Here is a 24,844-nt window from a genome sequence, read left to right as displayed (position 1 = left end):
GGTTTGGGTACCATTACTTTTTTTTTTTTTACTGTAAAGGCAGAAATAATGTTTTATAAATATAATTCCCAATATTTACTTTTTTAACTCTTTCCCCTCCATTGATGGAAATTTCCGTAATTTGAGACAACTCTTTCCCGCATTGACATAATGTTCCCGGTTTTCACTGTTATAAGGTAGGGGGCGCTATGACAAATCTTCTGAAAGAGTAAAGAATCCCTGAACAAAAAACAGCCGAAAAAGAAGCAGAAACCATCGTTAGCATATGTAAGCAGATGCATTTGTAAAATAATGCCATCATTAACATGAAACAGCATTTAAATAAAAAAGTTCTGAATGAAATTTCGACCCAGGGCGAGCTATAGGACTGTGCAAGCATTGTCCAACTATATTTTGATCATCGTTCTGAATCCGATCCAGATATGCAATTTGCAACAAGATATGCAATAAAAATGCAATTTTGTTAACTTTTTGCTAAAAAAATGTAACTTACCCACATTCAAGTGTTGATTAAAAAATCTGAAGCTAGAAGGTTTTTTTGTTTAAAACTATATCTTTCTCTTATTTATTTAGATACATTGCATGTTCATATATTCATACTACAAAATATTTTTTGATTTTCACAAAAGTTTTTGTGAAAAAGATTTAAATTTTTTAAAACGCTGTTGGGAAAAGAGATTAAATACTTTTTACTTTACAAAAAATAAATTTTATTTGACTTAAAATCAAATAATTTTTTTTGACTTAGAATATTTTGAGGTTACCTACTTTCGTTGAATTTTTCCTATAATTATTCCTTATTCCTGGAATGTGTCTCATATTTGCTCATAGCAGGCCTCCTGAGTGTGTCTGTTTATGTGACCCCATGTGTATTTACGGTTGTGTGAGGGGTCTAGAGGTACAGGACAAGTGTGTGCATGAGCCGTGAATGTGCGGGGCAGACGTCCAGCAGCGTCAGGCTTCTGAGAGACGCACTCTGCCAGAGTCCTAATTAAAAACATTCAGGAAACATTGAGCACAGATGCTTGAGGTTTCTGGACCTTCCTTAAACACTCACACTCTTACACACATGTATATATATATATACATGTGCCCAGCACAGGTTCAAACTCACATTATTTCCTGTTATTCCTGTTAGGGGCCAAATGCCCAAAAATGCATTGACACCTATTTTAACTTTATTTTCCTATTTAAATTTCTGGCTTGGTGTCTGTGGCAGCCACACTTGATTGTGGAAGCGCCAAAACTCTTGGTGCCAATTTTGGAGCCAGTCTCTCAAACACTCTAGCGCCACCAGACAACAGTTCAAAGTTTCATAAATGTTTTAGTTAATAACTTTTTAAACAAAATATTTTTCCTCTCTAGATCTATTGGAAGTCCCATGAATCTGGTTGATTAATTTTCCTCCTGATTTCCAACAAATTCTCAAATAGAATATTCAAACTTTGTTAAACATGCACCATTTCTGTCATTTTAAATGAATGTGCATCCTGTTTTTATGCTGCTGCTACTAATACGAAATTGGTTCAGGTCATATTCAGACCAAAACTCACAAATCCACTAAATGGATTTTTGATGCCTTACACATTTTCCAGTAATACCAGCGAATTTGACACCAAATGGGAAGTAATGCATTATCTCTGAAATGAGTTTGTATTTTGATCCCACACTTTGTACATATTGCTGTCAATGGAATACCAAATAAATTCCCCTAGGAATACCAAATAAATTCAATTACAGTGCCACCTACAGGTCAAATGCTAGGTCAAAATCTGCTGATTTTCTGATTAAACACATCAATTCACCGTTCAATGGGAATGTCACTGACGTGAATGGCTTCATAGGTATATATTAATATAATACTTATATATACATTTAAATATAATAAATATATTAGCTTTTCCTTATTGAAGGATCTCAATTTATATGGGTCTTTTTAAACACGTGAGTAATGTGTGTAATATATTTGTGTAAGTGTTATTATTCTTAACAAAAAAAATATTTTTAATAGGTTTAAAAAAAAAAATTCTCAATTGAAATAAAGCTGAAATTATATAAAATATAAATATTAGATGAACACTTAAAAAGAAAAATGTTTCCTTGCCAAATAATTTTAATCTCAAGTACTAAAATGACTAAACCTGAAATAAATTAATGCAAAAAAATAATATATATATATATATATATTATGTATATATATATATATATATTTTATGTATATATATATATATATATATATATATATATATATTTTTTTTTTTTTTTTTTTTTTTTTTAAGGCATCGTCACCCAACTAAATGACCAAAACTTATACTAAAATTAAAACTGAAAATGTAAAAAATTTAATTGTATTCAAAATTGTTGTATCTATGTCTGCGTGTTTACACAAGTACAGGGTTCCCAGAGGCAAAGAAACATGGAAATATCTTGTGATTTCCAGCTCTAGGAAGAAAAAATATATATATTAAAATGAATAAACTCATAAACATTTATAGTGAATATAAATTCATTTGTACCCTATACTCAGCTCTGAAGTATTTTGTTAGTGATTGTATTTATGGTGATTTTAATAAGTCACAAATGTCTAGAGAAGTCATTGAAAAGGACTAGCTAAAAGCGGTGGAAACCTCTCATGTATGATGTAACTAAGAACATTTGTGTGTGTGTGTCGCCCCACAGGACAGAGGAGGAGCCTATGGAAGAGGAACCTCCATTGTAGAAGGTCGACTCGACTGGCTTGGTGACCCTCTCAGCTCAGGCCTCAAGGCCTCTGACGTCACTATACTCTCTCCATCCGTTTCATTTTTTGTCCCGCCATGTGCGCACTTTGAGCACGGGATCCGAAACGGCCTGAAGAAATCTCTGTGACACCCAGAGTGCGACAACCGTCTCAGCCGTGTTAGTCTGTCTCTGTCCGCGGCAGCACGTCCAGGATTGCGTATCCGCAGGGACACTTAACTTTTGAGCAGGACATAGACTCATGTTTCATTGATAGATGTGAGAGCTGGTGCTTTCGACATGAACTTTTTTTTCATTCTTTTCCAGAGCCACTATAGTCCACGTGATTGATTTCGGCCGCGGGGTCTCGTTGCGGCGGCCTACGTCTTTTTATTTGTCTGTTTTTCTTTTTTCTTGGAGAAAAAAAAGTGACTCGCTCCATTCGCCATCCGAGTTACTGCTTCATGACGAGAGACCCGCAAGGGTGGACGAAGCGATTGGGAGAGAGGGCGAAGGATTCTGGGAAGCCCGACAGAGAGCCATGAGAGTGACGATTTGAGTTTGTGCCTTTTTCAAAAGAGTTTCTGTGACGGATCGAGAAGAACATTGCCTTAAACTAGTTACAGGAGGGGAAGACGGTTTTTCTTGTCACGATGGTCAAAGGCTGGCCTAAAGAATCGAGAAACCCTCAGCATGTTTACCAGGAACTCCCTGCAGATATCTTCATGTTTCACACGCATTTTATGTTCCTTCATTTTTACTGTGCTTGTGTTGGATGTTACATGACTTTAAGTGTCACTGACAAGCGAACTTTAAGGTAGTTGCCAGCTATCCAAGGGCAAAATTTAGTTGAATTCTCCAGCGCTTTAGAAGGCAAGCCAATGTAGCGACTCATTTCAACTCTAATGACCAAATACGCACCTCCTCCTCCTACTCCGAAAGGTTGACCAGCATGCAGCTTTCCATCTGCCAAGTTAGGAATTCAACCGTCGTAGATTAACAGCACCAACGAGCATGAGTTTGCTGTTAACCCACTAGCTGTGAGCAAATAGGATAAGGCTGCGATGGCCACGCGTCATTCGATTTGTAGTTCCAGACAAACTTTCTATTTTTCCTTCTCTCGACATGTTGTACTTTTATATAGCTATGAATGTCTAGTATTCCGGTTACTTTACAGTTAATCAAAGGGCACTAGCGTATCACTACTCTTATTCTACTCAGCAGATGGTCAGTTTTATTGACACCTTTGAAACAAGCGGAAAAGGGCTGGTTACCGATTTTAAATGTACCACTGAGCCTTCAGACGTGCCACCTGGTGAGATTTAGCGCTGGTTTCCTGCCGACAGGCCTGAGCGAGGAGGGGTATGGGCCTTTCCCTAGGGGCAGGTGCTACCGAGCATGTGCTCGTCACATGACACAATCCAGGAAGTAGCGGGACCACCAGCTTCCACTCAGAAAACAATCGTAAACGCCTCTGAGATGACTGTGATACTCAGACAATCTGCATGGGACGCTGACATAGTCGCCGGCGCTTCGAAACGGCACATAGAACTGTATATAGTCGCAATTATGCATGCTGACAGTAGATCATTTGGCTTGACTTTGATTGTACATTGAACTTTATTCCATTCTGGACTGATGAAGAGGCGATGATTTGTTTGACAACCCCCGACTCGTGTTTAGCCTCTCGGCAACTACCTTTGGCATTCTTTTTCTGTGTGTCATGTTCAATACGAGCGGGAGATTTGACTCACCATTGCCATTGTTCCTCGACTTCATTTTTATATATGCCTGTCGCGTATGACTACTCCACTTTGGGTTCGTGCCCATTATTTTCTTGTCCAATTTTTTTATTTTTTCTTGTTGAGCTCATTTGTCCCGTTTTATAATTTTTTTTCTACTTTTTGGATTATGTTCTTGTTCATTTGTCAGTCTTTATGTAGTTGACAATGTGTTTTACATGCTCAAGTCTTTAGTTTCTTGTTTTAGAGAGTAACAGCCTTTTTAAATTTGTTTTATTTTGTTTTTTATATGCGGTGGGAGGGAGATGCTTTTACTTTGTATAATGATTGCGACAATTGTGTATTTACTACGTTCTGTTCATAGTAGATTTATATTACAAAGATCTATAGATATATTATATATTATAAAAATTGCTGACTCAAATAAGAAAACTAGTATTGCAAAGTGATATATTTCAGTACGTGGTCGGGCTTCGGCCGTCGCTGGTTCCACTGAAGGCACTGTTTTTATTGGTTTCATGCATTCACAGTAGCATTACTCTGGCACTGAACTCTTGATCAAACGGATCTTCGTGGTTCCAGGTTACAGTTTGACAGAGTGCTCTCTAAAACGAAAGTCCCAGGAAAATGACACTGTATATTTCCATTGGTTAAAGTCCATTTGGGTAGACCAGGTAGAGTAGATACTGACAGTGATCTAAGATGGATTTCGTTTCATTTTCATTTGCATATCCGTGTCATATTTTACCCTAAAATCAAAGGAAAAGATGTAAGAAATCACATTTTGCCTCAAGAAAACTGACTCAACCCATGGAGTGAGTTTGAGGTAGTGTCTAAGAAAAGTATTTGAAAATAATAATTATTTGGTGGTGCAGAAAAAGTGCTATGAAATATAATTGTTTTAAATGTAATATAAAATTATTTAAAAAATAATTTTATTTTAAATAAATCTTTATTTTACAGTCCTTTTCCCCATGTACGTACTTGTTACAATGATTACAATAACTGGACACTAACCCTGAACTACTCCTAAACGTAACCTTAACCCCAATTGAAATTTACAAATGTTCTTTTTGCACAAATATATATATGTGTATATATATATATATATATATATATATATATATATATATATACACACACACATATTTCACATGGAATTAAGTAAACTCTACTAAACTAAGTTAGGTAACATTAACAAAAAAAATAAGAAATTTTTACTTGGCCAATAAAAGTTTTAGTAATTTCTACATAATTCTTACTTTTTACTCAAATAATATGTAACACTGAATTAAAATCACGTTTTTAAAGAGTATGTTTTACTTTGAATATCTGAGTAAATAATTCAGTAGATATTGTGTAGACACCATATCTACATACCGGTAATAGTAAACTCAGTACCCATTCCAACACAGAGACCTCTATACACCGTAACATTTAATTGAACGTTTTTGAGTAGAAAATTAACTCCAAATGTCACAAAATGGCAGGTTACTAAACCCAACAATAAAAGCAATGATAGAACAGTGTAAATACAGCTGGAAAACTGAAAAAATAACTTCATTAATTGTTCAAACCCCAGTGCATGATGGGAACACCAGAAACAAAAAAAGTTGAGTAGTTTTACTTAATTTTATAGCGTTGGTATATACGCTATATAAGTTTTCTACAAGCTTGAATTTGGTACTGATTTAGAATTTACTTTTTGTTTTTAATTCTTAAACTATCTATAATTGTAGTATTTTCATCACCACATAATCGTTTTTTATCAGTGACCTTACATTACCCAGTATTTTCTTAGGTAAGTACACTGTAAGACACGTTCTATTAAATAAAGTGCAACCAAAATAACAATTTAAATTATTTAAAAAAAATAATAATAATAAAAAACGGAATAGTGAAATGTCTGTTTAAAATACAGTTATGAGAATTAGGGGGAGAAGTGTGTCTTGGAAATAATGTCATAATTCAAAATTTATCTTTTAAAATAAGCATTTTCTTAATGCAAAAAGCCATTTCTTATTCCCCTCCTTTTGATTTTAGGGTGAAGTGCAACCTGCACATGACACTGTGATAATGCAAGCGTTTTATTTATATGCAGTCACTCTCGGGACTCTTCTGTTTCGTAAAATCTGCGTCTCGTTACTCCTTCCGAGCTATTTTTGGGCCTTTTTGCAGTATCATATCCAGACCAAGTCCATCAGATCTCATCTGATTTACTTTCAAGAATGAAGTGCGAAGGCTGACATTGATTTGAAAGTGTCCTGGAAATGTAAAGCGACATAATAGTAACAGCCATCAAACTCAGACCACTTTGCAATAATACTAACGGCAGCCTATCAATAGACTTGTCAAAGGGACATCTCTGTCTGGCTCATCCAGATAGGCATTTTCTTAGCTCTTGTTTTGTATAAAAGAAAGCAAACTGCATTCCATTTGTTTTCCCATTTTTTGTTCTTTTTACCTTTCTTGTCATTCCTGCTAATTTGCCATGAGGTCTGGCCTGAGCAGTTGTTTATTTGAAGGCCAGGGTGAAGTTTCTTTCATTCTCTTTCCTTCACAGCTGTAGATTTCTGCATGGTTTGTGCGTCAGCATGCCTGTCTGTCCTTGTAACATATTTGCACAAAGGAGGAACACGGGAGGGTCGAGGCTTTGGAGAACGCATGGGATGGAAGCTCTTCTTTCCTCCTCTGTTTCTGGTCAGTTCACAGACGGAATGATGCTCTTGGTGTCCGACGGATGTGCTTTTTACTTGTTTAAAAAAGGAATGAAAGACAAATGACTTTTGAATATTTTACAACAACAAGAAAGTTATCTAGCACTTGTGACATACAGACTATAGACTTTATTGTATTTATATAGAGCATTGTTTTAGGTGAACTACACACTACGTCACACGTTAGACTGTCTGTGTGACTTCTTTTGCTTTCTTTTCTCATTTTTTCTACTCTTCCTCTGGATGTGTTTTTGAGGCTGGAGGAAGACTAGGAAAAGATTAGGATCATTCCTTTAGAAACATCTGGAATCATCAAAGGGCTTTTTTCCAGATGTTTGTCAGATATATCTTCAGTTTGTCCAAAAGGAGAAAAAAAACACTTATCAGCCAGTAATACCTGTGACCACTGTGGTTCGAGAACAGTTCTAGGTTTACAAAATGTATGAAATGCATATTATTTTTGTCACTTTGTTTTTCCATTGTTACAATAGAACTTTTCTTGGGACCTTTGCTCTAATGTTTGTCTTTGACATCAACTATAAAGTACCTTGTTTTTGAATACCACACTGTCTTGTTTTTATTTCTGAGCACTTTTTTGGGAGGATGTACATAATGCAACCAGTAAGGGGATATAATTATTATAAGAGTAAAATTATTTGAGTGATTGTATTGTCATATTTTCAACTAAGATAATGTTCTTAAGTGAGGAAATTTTTCATAGTTTTCTACTCTCATGTGAACTCTACTCTCATCTTCATGTTTTGTATATATATATATATATATATATATATATATATATATATATATATATATATATATGTTTATAATATGTGTGTGTATGTATGTATTTATGTATTTATACACTCACCTAAAGAATTATTAGGAACACCATACTAATACTGTGTTTTACCCCCTTTCGCCTTCAGAACTGTCTTAATTCTACGTGGCATTGATTCAACAAGGTGCTGAAAGCATTCCTTAAAAATGTTGGCCAAGGTTTGTTGATAGGAATTTTTGGATCATTCTTCTAGAAGGGCATTTGTGAGGTCAGGCACTGATGTTGGACGAGAAGGTCTGGCTCTAATTCATCCCAAAATTGTTCTGTCAGGTCGAGTTCAGGACTCCGTACTGGACAGTCAAGTTCCTTCACACCAAACTTGCTCATCCATGTCTTTATGGTCATGTTGGAACAGCAAGGGGCTATCCCCAAACTGTTCCCACAAAGTTGGGAGTATGAAATTGTCCAAAATGTCTTGGTATGTTGAAGCATGAAGAGTTATTTTCACTAGAACTAAGTGGCCAAGTCCAACCACTGAAAAACAACCCTACACCATAATCTCCTCTTCACCAAACTCAGTCACACTCTAAAAAATGCTGGGTTGTTTTAACCCAATGTTGGGTCAAATATGGACTAACCCAGCAATTGGGTTGTTTTAACCGTATACGGTTGGGTTAAATATTTGCTTAAGACAACCCAATCGCTGGGTTAAAACAACCCAATTGCTGGGTTAGTCCATATTTGACCCAACATTGGGTTGTTTTTTACCCAGAATTTTTTAGAGTGCAGGCAAGTACCGTTCTCCTGAAAATCGCCAAATTAAGACTCATCCATCGAATTGCCAGACAGAGAAGCGTGAATCATCACTCCAGAGAACACGTCTCTACTTCTCTAGAGTCCAGTAGTGGTGTGCTTTACACCATTGCATCCGATGCTTTGCATTGCACTTGGTGATGTAAGGCTTGGATGAGCTGCTTGGCCATTGGAACCCATTCCATGAAACTCTACACACTGTTCTTGAGCTAATCTGAAGATCACACAAAGTTGGAAGTCTGTAGCTATTAACTGCAGAAAGTTGACGACTTCTGAGCATTATGCACCTCAGCATGCGATGACCCCGCTCTGTAATTTTTAAGTGGCCTACCACTTCGGGACTGAGTTGCTGTTGTTTCCCAATTGCTTCTATTTTGTTATATTACCACTAATAGTTGAGTGTGCAATATTTAGTGGTGAGTATATTATTCAATATTTAGTGTATATATATAATTAGTATTTTGTGTGTGTGTGTGTGTGTGTGTGTGTGTGTGTGTGTGTGTGTGTGTGTGTGTGTGTGTGTAATTAGTAATAATTTTACTGATTTGAAAGCTTTCATAAATGTATTTAAAGAATACCTAAATTAAAATTGTTTAACCATTTGATACATTTCTTTACTGAACGCTAATAATTATATTGATACTGATAAGCAGATCCAGATATCTTCAGAATTGTAATACCTGTTACTCACAAACTCATCCATTGTGTTTTTGTCTAAAAAATGGCTAATTTGATAATGATTTAAGATTAATTTAAGCCATTTCTGCAGATTTCCACTCACAGTATGCTTTTTAATCAAAAGAACAGGGGGTCTGCAGCTGTTGTGGTAATATCTTGCGTTGTTAAACCTCAATCATTTCAGTAGGACGTTACAGTCCTTGTTAATGTGACCACCGTAGTAGTTCCTGTCACATTGTGAAGAGTCTAATGGCCTGTCTGGTAGTGAACATTGAGCTTTTCTCATCATTTCACACTGTAATTCTGTGGTGTGCTCTTGGGCGATGGGGACTTTTTGTAAATCTATTACATAGCAAACAGCAGTGCACCACAAGTAATGTTCTATGGAAAACTTGTGGAGATGAATTGTTTGTGGGGGGAGAAGGGCCGGGATGCTTCGATTGTCCCACGGCCACAGTGTGTTTAAGGACTGTGGTTTGTCACAAGCATCAGTTCCCGTCAGTTTGCCTGGAGCACAGGACTGTAAGAATTTATATGTACAGGTCCTTCTCAAAAAATTAGCATATTGTGATAAAGTTCATTATTTTCCATAATGTAATGATAAAAAATTAAACTTTCATATATTTTAGATTCATTGCACACAAACTGAAATAGTGCAGGTCTTTTATTGTTTTAATACTGATGATTTTGGCATACAGCTCATGAAAACCCAAAATTCCTGTCTCAAAAAATTAGCATATCATGAAAAGGTTCTCTAAATGAGCTATTAACCTAATCATCTGAATCAACTAATTAACTCTAAACACCTCCAAAAGATTCCTGAGGCTTTTAAAAACTCCCAGCCTGGTTCATTACTCAAAACCGCAATCATGGGTAAGACTGCCGACCCGACCCTGTTCAGAAGGCCATCATTGACACCCTCAAGCGAGAGGGTAAGACACCGAAAGAAATTTCTGAACTAATAGGCTGTTCCCAGAGTGCTGTATCAAGGCACCTCAGTGGGAAGGAAAAAGTGTGGCAAAAAACGCTGCACAACGAGAAGAGGTGACCGGACACTGAGGAAGATTGTGGAGAAGGACTGATTCCAGATCTTGGGGGACCTGCGGAAGCAGTGGACTGAGTCTGGAGTAGAAACATCCAGAGCCACCGTGCACAGGCGTGTGCAGGAAATGGGCTACAGGTGCCGCATTCCCCAGGTCAAGCCACTTTTGGGCTACAGAGAAGCAGCACTGGACTGTTGCTCAAATTTTGCATGCCATTTGGAAATCAAGGTGCCAGAGTCTGGAGGAAGACTGGGGAGAAGGAAATGCCAAAATGCCTGAAGTCCAGTGTCAAGTACCCACAGTCAGTGATGGTCTGGGGTGCCATGTCAGCTGCTGGTGTTGATCCACTGTGTTTTATCAAGGGCAGCATCAATGCAGCTAGCTATCAGGAGATTTTGGAGCACTTCATGCTTCCATCTGCTGAAAAGCTTTATGGAGATTAAGATTTCGTTTTTCAGCACGACCTGGCACCTGCTCACAGTGCCAAAACCACTGGTAAATGGTTTACTGACCATGGTATTACGGTGCTCAATTGGCCTGCCAACTCTCCTGACCTGAACCCCATAGAGAATCTGTGGGATATTGTGAAGAGAAAGTTGAGAGATGCAAGACCCAACACTCTGGATGAGCTTAAGGCCGCTATCGAAGCATCCTGGGCCTCCATAACACCTCAGCAGTGCCACAGGCTGATCACCTCCATGCCACGCCGCATTGAAGCAGTCATTTCTGCAAAAGGATTCCCGACCAGGTATTGAGTGCATAGCTGAACATAATTATTTGAAGGTTGACTTTTTTTGTATTAAAAACACTTTGATTTTTGTTGGTCGGATGAAATATGCACATTTTTTTAGATTTTGGGTTTTCATGAGCTGGATGCCAAAATCATCAGTATTAAAACAATAAAAGACCTGAAATATTTCAGTTGGTGTGCAATGAATCTAAAATATATGAAAGTTTAATTTTTATCATTACATTATGGAAAATAATGAACTTTATTGCAATATGCAATTTTTTTTAAGAAGGACCTGTATATAAATGGAGAGAGAGCAAGAGAGAAAGAGATTAAAAACACTTTTTATGCTTTTTAACTTCCTTGGAGTTCCATGTATGTACCATGGTACATGAATATATTTTTATCTGATATTTTGGCACTTCTTTGGTGGCTCTGAGTGAAGGTTTGTTGTGTTTTGAGCACTGCCCCCTCTGTCCAGGGGAGGGCAACAGGGAGGATGGCAGCTTACAGTAGTCACGACAGGGATTAGCAGCTCATTTACAGGAGACAAGGGTCAGACGTCTGTCCAAATATACAGGGGCACGTTAGAGCGAGATAACTCCAGCGGATTGACCAAAGCAAACAAAAACATCACCCTACTGCTTGCTAAGCGGCAGTCAAATAAACAACCGGCTAATTCGACTCCAGCGCTGCTGAATTGACTCTTCAGGTCATAAAGTAGAAAATAAGTAAACAATTTAACGTGTCACAAAGCAGGTTTGAATATTCATAAATCTGGCACCTAGGATTTGTGGCATGGTTAAGCTAATAACACAAGCGTGAAAGGAGACGCAAGAGACAATATTTACTGTCTCGTAGGTCGACAAAAGCTCGTCTCCAAACAACATAACGAGCACAAAGGTGACGTGATCCCCAGGAATGTGTTCACATATTGAGCTCCTAGGGAGTCAAATTGAGGTGAGCGCCAGTGAAACGTTTAGAGACTGTCAGTAGAACTGTTGACCAGGTCGCTGAACCCCGTGACCTTTGCCCTGTAGCTCGGGGTCGGGTACACCCAGTGCGGTCTGTACATTTGATCCCGATCGGGGTCTCTACATGCTATCCGTTTCCCACAATAAACCCGTCTGGGAGAACACAAGCTTGACACATCAGACGAAAAACCTCTAGATCTTGACTATTTGGTCTGCGGTCACACAATTCAATGTTGTTCTCTCTCTATCTATCTTTTTTTTCTCCCCATTCCTCTGCTCATCCTCATTGAGGTGGCTCAGTCTGTCATTATGGTCTCTTATATTAGAGAAGGGCCTCCTTCCAGAGCGTCGCTTGCCACTTCTCTGCAGTTTTTAATTGTGGCTCTGAGGTGGTGGATGAAGGCAGCTGCATCTCAGAGCCAAATTACAGATCAGCCTTACAAAGCCGGAGTGATATGACACAAGGCGGAAGACCTGCGCTTCACCCAATGGGTGTGGACATCATCCCGACCAGCGTTACTCAAGAGCTTCTCCTCAATTTAGACTGTAAATCACATACCGGTATTATGAAACAGACTGTAAATTCTGATTGGCTGAGCCACATTTAAAGGAATAGCTTCCCAAAAATGAAAATTCTGTCATTTACTCACCTTCAAGTTGTTCCAAACAGCCTGCATGCATTTCTTTTTTCTGCTTAGCATGCACATTTAAAAAAAAAAAAAAATCTGAGCCCCATTGACTTCCATAAGAATGTTTTCCTGAAATTCATACAGGTTTGGAACAACTTGAGGGTGAGTAAATGATGATAACATTTTCATTTTTGGGTGAGCTGCCACTTTAAAGCCACTGTATAATAGTGGACGATAAGCATGTTTGAAAACGTCTTATGTAATAAGTATAGCAATGTAATGTCATATAAAACAGAGTATTTGAGGGAAAAAAAGAAGAGTTGGACATGAGTTCATCCATGAAGAAGTTATTAGAAAAAAAGTAAAATGAATCAGTTGTGAAATAAGCAGAAATTTTGAAAGTTTATAAAGAAAAACATTTTGCTAATGCCTTACAATAAGCTTTAATTAAACATTAGTTAATGCATTAGGCATCACGGACGTTTATTTGCTGTATTTCAATAACATTCACACATAAATTGTGCACAATAAGGCCCGGAGCATCCAGTAATTAATAATGTAGTAGCATACATTTTTATTTTGTGTTTCACAAATAGGCCTAATAATACTATATTTAATTCTATAAAATACTATTGCTGTAATACTTCGTTTCGGTTTTAGATTTATATACATTTCTTGTACATTTTTTATTTTATACTTTTCCATCCACTAGAGGTCGCCTATTCAAAACAAAGGCGTCGTTTGATCGCCGAATCTGACTGGGACATGTGGTCTTCTTTTACTGTCTATGTTCTTCACCTCACAGCCGGTGAAAAAGAATCAGGATTGGAGGATTCGGGAAGAAATCACTTTCATGAATGCGATAATTAACATTACTGTAGTAAGAAGCAGAGCAGGGCCGAGTCTTGTAGCTGAGCAAGGCCGCTGGAGCGATTTTTGACAGGATTAACTGCCAGCTGCTCCCTCGCGAGCAGCGTGACTTTTATTATGCCACAGTCGCCGACGGCATTTCCGTTTTTCTGGTCATGAGTATGAGGTAACCCAGCTCTATTTATCATATCAGCTACATTTAAGTGTGTTTAAAATGATGTTATGACATTATTCTGTTCGTTTGCTCAGCGGCTGCTGTGACACTTGTTCACACTGCTAAGAGTAAAGCGTTTCAGCCAAATAAAACCAGAAACCGAGGGTAACGCAGATATGATGCAATTGGCAGGCGACTCCCTTAGACATATCGGTTCCTTTAAAAAAAGGGCAATTTTCTCACGATTTACAAATATTTGGAAACATTAGGGATATTGTAAGAACTCAACTGAACAAAATATATACCACTGGCCTAGTGGATTTTAGATATTTTACTGATTTAAAAAAAGAATATATATTATTGTTGTTGTTATTTATTCTTTTCATGATTATTATGTATTGAATTATTTATTATTATACTTTTTTTTATTTTATACATAGTTTATTATTTATTCACTTATTTTATTTGTCCATATAATGAAAGTCAACATTCTTCAAAATATCATCTTTTATGTTCCGCAGAAAAAAGGCAATCATTTGGAATGGTGAGAGGGTGAGAGAATTTTCTTCTTTCTTTTATTAAGGTGCACTATAACTATTTAGTGAATATTGGTGTGTGTTTTTTATCATGTCGCCACTTTATCTAAAGAAAAAAAAGATCCATAAGCCATTTAAGGCCAGTGATTTTACCACTGTTAAGGAGATTTTAGTCAGTCTGTTTTTGACGTTTGCTGTAACACATGGCTTCTCAAAGTTTATTTGCTGTATTTGATCATCTGTTCAGCTATTTGATAATATTTTGTCTGAAGACGAGGATGTTGATGGCACTTGTAATGTTCCGAGTTTGTTTTATGCTCAAATATTTTCAAAATCTGCACGCTTGTCCTCCATGTCGACTGTCATCTTCGGTCTCGCGTGTGCTGTGTTTTGAGAGCTGTGTGCTGTTTGCTTGTCTTTACTGTGTTTAGTCTAAAACCCGGTGCCCATCCCGAGAGACTACAGGGAGGAGATATCTGTGTACTGACCCGTCATTGCACTGCAGGTGCTGCTGCCCTGGGAGGAAACAGACGCAGTCCCAAAGCGGTGAGTTCTCACTCTCCGTATCCCTACTTGATCATTTTCAATATTGACATAAAGCCCCTCACTGTTTGATTCTACTTTGCATGTGAAGACAGGACTGTCATAAATGTTTACCATCACTGAAAAGAGAGCGGGGGAAAGGTGGCTCTCCAGGGCCGTGACATATTTTTCTCATTAAGGGCTCACACAACTTTTTAAGAGCGCACACAAACACAACCCACGTTAATTTATGCCTGTTGTGTTAGTCCAAATTACACAGGTGACCTATCCCCTTCCGGCTCTATGAGATCAAAAATAGAGCGGGAGGGAATCTACCCCCTCGGAGCAAGTTTAATTTCAGCCCCCCTTCAAATCGTTCACACCACTATTCCCTGCGGCTGTGCTAACCGTGTAAAGGGGACTGTATGTTTTATCCCGCTGCCTTCACATGAGGAACTCATTAACATCTCTGTGCATCTCTGCTCTGTAATCCCCCTTTGCCGGTGTTTCTTCCACCAACAACACAACAAAAATATAGAGCATTATTCATTCATCTCCAATAGATAATTATAACACTGTTAGTTGAGGTAAGAATCACTATTACCATTGCTTACGTTTAGAGTGAATTCAATCCCTTATGCAAATGAGACCTTAGTGTCAAATTCTTGGGAGCCATCCACAAGGAATGCAGATTACTTTTTACAAATAAAGTAATGGATTACTTTTAAATTTACAACAAATTATCTGACCCAAGTTACTTGTTCCCATTCCAACAGCTCTCTTGTCCCCATGTTGAGAGTGTTGAGGTTGTGTAAATATAACTTTTTTTGTAAAAGAAAAAAAGAAAGAAACAAAGAAAAAAAGAAACAAATACAAAAGTAATGTAATGCATTACTTTTCTTAAAAAGTGATAAAAAATGAGTTACTTTTTAAGGGATTAGCTCAATATTGAGCTCAACACTGACTAAGATAACATATTTAGACCATTTGTGAATGCTGGTTTGTTTTCAGATAATTAAATATAACATTTAAAAAAGTCCAGTATAAACGTTACTGTCACTCATCTGTCACAGTTGCTAGACAGCAAGAACAATCCTCCGTAGGCTAAACCGTCCCATTTGACAATACTCAGTCCGATCTTCAGGACCTTCACAGACATGGAGTGCCGCTGTCCTGCAGACTTTAGCTTTAAAGTTTAGGATCCAGCATATTTTGTTTTTTAAAACCAGGTCCCAGGGTGGATAAATCTGAAACCGACACCCTTGCGTTTTCATGTGTACTGCCAATCCGTATATTTTGTGATGTCATCACGCCACATCCCGCATGTTAAAGACTAGAAGGCGATACAACTAAGGGGCACTGGGCATGCACACATCAATATTGCGTCATTTAATTACTGTATTTGCATTATTGGAAGGGTAGGCTTATAGTTGGGGTATAGGTGTAGCAGGCGGATCTCACGAAAATGTGTATAAATAGTACGAGTGTGCAATGTCTTGGAATGTATATGCCAAAACTCATTTTGGCGTACATATGATACGCTGTTTTTTGCATGCATATGATACGCACTTTATGGCGTATTAACCGTACGAAACCCCCACCCCACTACTCTAATCCTACCCAAGAGCGTGTCATATATACGCCATAAAGTGCGTATCATATGCACGACAAAATTAGTTTTGGCATATACATTCCATGACATTGCACACTCATACTATTTATACGCATTTACATGTGGTCAGGTTGAGGTGTAGGCATTAATAAAACAATCTAGTAAATAGCAAATTTATTTATTGTTATTTTATTGTGAGATTCTGCCTCACATCCAACTATTGCAGTACCCCTTCTAGCCACAACTTTTCTTCTCTGTTTTTAGTGTATTTCTGTGGCAGAATTACAGCACCACTGGCCTGGCATGTATACTACATCATTTTGAGTTGATTACAGCAGGTTTGTGTGAACGCAGATATTTCTTGAGGAGGAGAAAAAGAAAAAAAGATCAGATAGGGTAGTGGTTTTCAAATGTTGTAAACCCCAACGCTCAAAATAATGAATTGGTTTGAGTAGAGCCAACTGAATGTAAACAAAATAGTTCCAATTAACTTTTAAGAGTATTTAGAATTTTCTTTTTCTTTTGAGTTCTCAAAACACATTTTAAGTAATCTGAATTGTTTCATTGTTTTGAGTTTTATGAACTTGTTTCTTTTAATTTAGACTAACTTAAATTTAACCAAAACTGAGCTGGGATTTCTATTTCCCAGCATGCCTTGGCATGACACTCAAAAGGGACAGTAAATACCAAACATAAGTGTTATATTATGTGTATATATGTTTCAGAATGTTATTTTGCCAAGGTGTTGCAATATAGTTGTATAAATGGCATTTATAGGTGGATACTTACTGCAGTGTTGCCAAGTCCATGGTTTTCCTGCAAAATTGGGCTACTTTTAAGTTCCACTTTTGAGTTCCACTGGTGGAGTTCCACCTTCCGTTCATACGATTTTAGCTCTCCAACACCCCCTGAACACCCCCCAGACGTACAAATTCAGTGGAGAATTTGACCGTCCGACAGAGAAATGAATTCATAATTATGTGGTGTCATTCTGGATAACCCCACCCAAATCTCATTGGTCCAAACGCTCCACTTAGATGTATATTGAGTATAAAGTATGTTCTGTATTAAGTTGAACAACATATTCACTTGGTTAGGACGCGTTGTAACGGTAGTTTGTTTTATAATTAATTTGGTGAAATGGAGAGAATAACAGCTCCTCACCTCAGTGGCCTGGTGTGACCTTTCTTCTAATGAAGAGGAAAGTGGTCTGGTGTGCGAGTGTGCCGCAGTGAACCCACAGACGAGACGGGATCAGGTTACTGCAGCCGCTGTGTGAGCGATCGCACCTTTGTTTAACCACTGAACGTTAGTGCAAGTAGCCTGATCCAGTTAAGGTGATGAATTTCTGCTCTTTTAGCTCTTGAAAGTCCTCTACAAGATCATTATTCTTGTTTTACAGCTGCATGTGTTATACATCTCTCAAACACTTTGAGCAAAGGGGCCTGAGACTGAATTGAGATGCTGGTGAATCATAAAACGGAAATTATGCAAAAACACTGATCAGCTCTGAGTAAGAGCGCCACATCAGTCCAGAGGTAATTTCCATAGCCTGGCCTGCATGTGTACTCCACACCAGCTTTTACAGCCACTTTAGTGTTTTAAGCCATTTTCTTGTCCAGTTTGATTCTGCCTCAGAGAGCAGCGGAACTCTCCCCAGCAGTGGAAAGACTGGAGGAATTTTAGGAAGGGGGGTGATTTTGGAATGACTGTGGCTGAGAAGTGTTTTTGGTGCTTCCCAGGATGAAGGGAGAGGTGGTGTTGCTGGCAGAGGAAGACTGAAAGTCTGTTCCTTCTCACGGGTAATGGATGATAATAATAATAAGTATAATTTGTATGGTGCTTTTCCCCCCAAAGCTCAAGGTCATTTCACTGTGAAATTACAGGCACATTCATTCAAGAAATTCAGAGATTACATTCAGAATTTAAAATGAATGAAAACTACAGAAGTTTTTCAAACTTTAAATAATGGCTGGACAAGCCTTTTCCGAAAGTTCAAAATAGTGCAGTATCTTTATGTTTGAAGATTATTTAGGTTATATGTACTTTGGATGGTATATGTACTGCTATACAGTTGCTGGAGTATTCTGAGTGGTTGCTAGAAGTTTGTTAGACAGATATACAGCTAGTTACTTAGCTGTTTGGTTTGTTTGTTGCTAGAAAGCCAGCCGTTAGTTAGTTAGTTAGTTAGTTAGTTAGTTAGTTAGTTAGTTAGTTAGTTAGTTAGTTAGTTAGTTAGTTAGTTAGTTCAAGATGTAAACTGCCATCATATTTTAATGAATTCCTCAAATTATTAGTTGCTTATACAGTCCCTGACAAAAGTCTTGTCGCTTATCTATTTTCTAGAAATACCTGATATTAACCTGACTTTTATATAATTAATTGGTGTTAGAAATAGCTCATATGAAAAGCTAAAACCCTCCCAAATGATGTTTAATGCACTGAAATAAATAATTTTCACAGAAAATATATTTATCATTTAATCAAGACAGAAAGGTCAAATTTTGGCAAGACTAAAGTTTTGTCGCCTATACAGAAATTGAACAAATTTACTGCAAATACAAAAATATGTCAGCAAATTAAGTTTTGGTGCTGTGAGATCCAAATTTAATATCTTGTATGACTTCCATGAGCTTGAAGGACTGCATCCATGCGGTTTAGCAAGGATTCATACAATTTATTGATGAAGTCATCAGGAATAGCTAAGAAAGCAGTCTTGCATGCCTCCCAGAGTTCATCAATATTCTTTGGTTTCGTCTTCCATGCGTCCTCTTTCATCCTACCCCACATATGCTCAATGATGTTTATGTCTGGTGACTGGGCTGGCCAATCCTGGAGCATCTTGATCTTCTTCGCCTTGAGGAACTTTGATGTGGAGATGGAAGTATGCGATGGAGCACCGTCCTGCTGCAGAATTTGGCCTCTTTTATGGTTGGGAATATAAGAGGTAGCTAAGATTTCTTGGTATTTTAGACTATTGATGCTCCCTTCCACCCTGCAGATCTCTCGCACACCCCCATACTGGATGTAACCCCAGACCATGATTTTTCCACCACCAAACTTCACTGTTTTCTGGGTGAATCTCGGATCCATTCGGGCACCAGTAGGTCTCCTGCAATATTTGCGGCGACTGTGGTGTAATTCAACAGAAGATTCATCTGAAAAATCCACCTTCTGCCACTTTTCCAGCGTCCATCCTTTTAGCAGGCTGTGGGCCTTGGCAAATGCCACACGGTATTTCAATTGTCTTTTGTTTAGTGCTGGCTTCTGGGCACTGATTCGACCATGGAGGCCATTTCGAGACAGAATCCGACAAACTGTTCTGGTTGACACAGGGACTTCAGGTGACCAGGTCTCGTGGAGCTCTGCTGCAGTGGAAAATGGGCTGGCCTTGGATTTTTGAGCCAACAAACGGTCCTCTCGAGCAGTTGTCTTGCGGGGTCGGCCTGACCTGGGCTTGTCAAAAACGTCTCCAGTCTCTTCAAATCTTTTTTTTATCCTCTGTACTTGACGCTGAGACACATTGAAGGTGTCTGCCACATCAGCAGTGGATCTGGTCTTCAGCCTCTTGATAATCAAAACTTTAGTCTCAGGGTGAATCTTAGGCATGTTTGCAGAGGTCTAGTTGCAGTTGATGTGAAGGTCTAGTGTACTGGGGTTCTTTTTATACACACTTGAGACCTAATTGATCCATTATTAGTCACAGGTGAAGCTCATATGACAAGGTGACAACACTTATGTCTTTGCAAAAATTGACTTTACCAAGCTGTGAATATTAGAATACTTTTTGAAAGTTTAGTTTTTCACTGAAACATTATCACAAAAGCTGGTGGGATTAAAATGAGCCATTTCTTGTAAAAAAATCTTGATTAGAAATATATTTCAGCGGCACTTTAGGTCAATTTGTACACAAGCGACAAGACTTTTGTCAGGGACTGTAAATCCCCAGAATCATGAGACTATAAAATTCATATAAATGCATTGGTAATAAGAATTGTTAACAATGAAGAAAATAGTTCATAAAATGTCTGGACTCATGGAATTGTTTTATTTTATTTTATTTTTATCTTATTTTTGTTGTTGTTAAATATGTTGCCACTTCTAGTCTGCGTAAATAAACAAAGTGGTAAAAATAAAGCCATATGACTAGATATTGGAGGACCTTCGGATATTGTCTCTGACAATAGGGTGCCATGAGGTCAAAGAGGTGGAGAACCACTGCTTTAGGGTCTTTGAAAATTTCAGTTAGTAAGTAATAATCCATTTGGGCTTTTGAAAATTTCAATAGGCCCTTGCATGTCCTGACCTTACCTCCCAGTACCTTTCTTTCCTTTACTGAGGTCCAAAGCGTTCCAGTACTATGCTTGTCCTCTGTAACCCCTCCCTGCCTTTTTGGATTGTTTATACTAAATGTAAGCATCTCCACCTGTTGTCCCCAGATGTAACGCTCTCAGTATACAGCACTGCACCTGTGCAGGATGAACACACCTGCCCTGTAGATGTCCTGTCCCAGAACGCATGTCCGTAACACTGTCTGAATCCACTGTCCTTCAGCCATGTCATGATTTGATTTGCTGGTCGGTGATTCAGCGCAGACGTTTGTATGCGATCTTAGGCCAAACATGTGCTGCATTGCCACGTCATCTACCCTTGAGCACGGATCCGGTCCTGCGGGTTCGTATATTGTACACGTGGAGCTGTTTAAGGGCAAGAAGGCCAGTATCAGCCTCTTATGAGTGTTATGGGATCAAATTGTTACTCATCTCGATTTCACTTGTCATCCGGAGAGTCTAGCATTTGAGTTCCATCTTAGCTAAAAATGCCTAACTCTTGTAAAGCTGCACATGATATTTTGAAATATTAAACCAATAAGACAATCAAAGCCATGGGTAATTATAGAAGATTGGTGTCTACATCACTGAATCCTATTTAATTTTATTGTATGGACATTAAGGCATTTTTCAAAATATCGTATTGTATGATCCACGGAAGAAAGTCAAGTGTGAGTAAATTGACAGAATTTTTAGGGGTCAACTATACTTTTAAGTTTAATAATAGACATCTTTTTTTTCTTCTTTTTTTTTATCATCCACCAAGAATGCTAATATAACTCACTAGGCTCACTGTAAACTATTTACAGTGTAATTTAGCACATTAATATCAATTTGAGGTCACAGGTGTGTGGTGTTTATCTGCTTTTTACAACAGTTTTGAGGTTGGCTCATTAAGTTAGCCTGAAGTAAGTTAGCTGTTGTCTTTCCTCTATAACTTATAGTTTAGGCCTATTATCAACACAGAAGGTAAAAGTAAGCCACTAGGGTGGTAACCTACAAATCTGATTCTAGGTTTAGCAGAAGGAAATGTGTGTCCTGCCAGGGCCCACCCCCACAGTGTAATGTAACCTTGGCATTAGCTTGAACATGAAATCCTTTCTGCGGCGCATGCAGCGTAAACCTTTACTTTATCCGTTTTACTGCAAATTAAAATTTTGTTGCTTTTTCCGTCTCATTTTACGGGAAACATCTGGGGCTTGCACCACTCCGTAACTGTGGCCCGAGGCGTTCTGGCTCAGAAGGAAGGCGGGAATAATGAGACATTATCAAACATGCTGCTGATGGATAGACTTTCCCTCAACACAATGAACACGTGAATCCATGTGCCTCTCACATCATTTTAAATTTATTAATGATGGGAAGTTGACTCTTTTCCGTGAATCGGCTCTTTAGAATCAGAAAAAAAAAAAAAAAAAGATTCAGTGATTCTTCTACATCATGACATATGATATATTTGCATTGCATAATACATGCATGATAAAGCCTTATGTAGGAACTAGTGCTGTAAAAACCATTAATCACAATTTAATACATGCATGTGTGGGTATTTACATATAGCCTACATTATATTTATACACAGTAGGCTACACACACATATATTATGTTAACATAAACTTTAATTTTTGATGTGATTGATCATGATTAATTGATTTGACAGCACCTAGTGGGTTGCATACGTTGCCTTTTTTTTTCTGAGAAAAGTTTATTAATAAGAATGTTTATTTAGCCTATTGTAGCAGAATTGCTGACAGTCTTCTGCTCATAAAAACAGTGATTTTGAGTCTACTTGTTATAATTTTACAATATTCAATGTTACAATATTCAAATTGATGTGTATTAAACACATTGTTGTCCCATCAGTCAAATCATTGGTTCACTCATCGTTTCTCAGACCATTAGCTACAATTTGGATGTATTTAAAAGGTTCGCTCCGATTCGAGAACTGTCCTTCCTGATTTAGTCCGATTTGTTCAATTCAATAGATGAGTGAACGAATCATTTTGTGAACAAATTTGACATGTTCCTTAAATGATTAGATTTATAAGCACGAGCCCTTGACGAATCGGACATCGCTAATTTAGTAATCTCCGTCAACACACTGAACACGATTTCCTTTTGTTGTTCATCTCTATAAACATTTAACATAGCTAGTTTTATTTCTTAAGAAACCAATGTATTGTTTAGAGTGGGCGCGATTTACAAACGTGTGAACTTTTTATTTTATGTTATACAAACTGTAAATGTTCTTGCTTTCCATGTAGAGTTAGCCTACATGTGTGTCAGAATGACGTCTTACTCCAGTTGCGTCACGTGGCGTCTCGGTTTAGAGCGTTTCCGTTGCGGTTGCAGGTGCTCAGAATAAAGAGAGAGGTGTGTATCTAACGGGCTGGTTCCCATTTTCACCGCAGTTTTCATCAGAGAACTTTTTATCTTTTCTTTGGGGTTCCCCATCACCAGAACTGTTATTTTTAAACTGCAGCTGCCTTCTCGTAAGTTTATCTCTTTTGGTCAGTTGCGTTTCACCAAATTTGCTTGTCTGTAAAATGACACCCTTTTAGTTTTTAGTGGGGGGGATAAAACGTATGTGATGGTAACTGTCCTGAGAAAGAGCTTATGTTAGCATATTGTAGGCTACTATGGAAGAAGAAAAAAATCTACACAAAGTGCACGCAGCAATGCATCAATGAGGGCAACCACATAAAACATGTAAATTGTAAGGAAGGAAAAGTTGGCACACCACAGCTGCAAAAAAAAAAAAATATATATATATATAAATATTTATTTCATTTTCTCACTACAGGTGACGTTTCGAGCCCAGTGGCTCTTCATCAGACGACTGAACTCTGGCACAATCTTTTATTGTTACTTCCTTAAAAAAATAATAATAATTGAAGCAATTATGTTTTAAAACACTGACATTTGTAAAAACTACTGTGAAATCAAAGTAACTGTTGCATAACCAGCATAAAGGAAGTGATTTGTTTAGTCACGTGACAAGAAAACCATAACACTACCACATTTTTGGAGTCATAAAATCTTTTTGTTGTTGTTGTTGAAAGCTGAATAAACGCTTATGTATAAAACCTAAACCTAAATAACAATTGTCACTATTATAACTTTCTTTTTCTGGTAACACTTTATTTTACAGTGTCCTTGTTGCATGTTACATGACCTTACCATAGTAATAAAAGTAAATTATTTATAAATACATGCAACAAACCCTATACCCTAACTCTATAGTAAGTACACGTAGTATCACACTTTAACAGTGACACCTTAAAATAAAGTGTAATCTTTTTTTATATAAATCTTATCATCAGTGGTATGTAAAATTGAGCCACAAACGTGTATCTGGTGTAAAGATTCTTGCCAAACTTCATCAGTTGACTTTATTATTTAAAGTTCCAAAATATCATAAAGTCAAATGAATTGATAAAAAGCGATCAATATATTAATAAACAGCTATTTTTAATATTATCAAGTTCCATTTTGTAAATAAAGTTTGTGTGTGTGTGCGTGCGTGCGTGCGTGCGTGCGTGCGTGCGTGTGTGCGTGTGTGCGTGTGTGTGTGCGCAACTGAGCTTTTATCAAACATTAATGTCTCAAAAGTGGTTTCTTTTAGATTTATCATCAAGCTAAGCCTGGGAAAATGAGATGTAAACAATTAAATGCTTTGCGAGCGTTTGGTGTAGATTTAAAGGAGAAATGAAAAGGTCTGGTAGGGGTCCGGTATTTAAATGCTGTGGTTATCTGCAGTTGTTAAAGAATTTGCCTCCAGCCGTCTGGATTCAGTGATTTCTTCTTATTAGAGCGGACAGGTTTTTTTTATAAGCTTAGAGGGTAAAACTGGCTGGACTTTCTTTTCGGCTAATGAACCTGCACTGTTTGTAACATTTCTTTTTGTAACGAAAGAAGGGGAAAATGTGAATGCTCTTTTTCTACAGTGATGATGTGGACACATGCAATCACCCTAAATGTTCAAAAATATGTTTTA

At 37.7% G+C, this 24,844-nt stretch overlaps 1 protein-coding gene across 5 annotated transcripts in view; it reads left to right on the top strand.

Moving 5' to 3' along the window:
* The window catches only part of hdac4 (histone deacetylase 4), a 264,950-nt gene extending 259,391 nt beyond the window's left edge, over positions 1–5,559 (top strand). For all 5 annotated transcript variants that reach the window (XM_067444476.1, XM_067444477.1, XM_067444475.1 and 2 more), the window contains one exon: positions 2,680–5,559. In XM_067444476.1, the coding sequence (XP_067300577.1) occupies positions 2,680–2,719 (40 nt within the window). In that variant the 3' untranslated portion in view covers positions 2,720–5,559. The remainder of the gene's footprint in view (positions 1–2,679) is intronic.
* Positions 5,560–24,844: the final 19,285 nt, after the last annotated feature.

The sequence above is a fragment of the Pseudorasbora parva genome, chromosome 5 (assembly GCF_024679245.1).
Source record: "Pseudorasbora parva isolate DD20220531a chromosome 5, ASM2467924v1, whole genome shotgun sequence".
Taxonomy (NCBI): Eukaryota; Metazoa; Chordata; class Actinopteri; order Cypriniformes; family Gobionidae; genus Pseudorasbora; species Pseudorasbora parva.
Note: the sequence above shows the minus strand (reverse complement) of the source record. Positions and strands in the feature narration are given on the sequence as shown.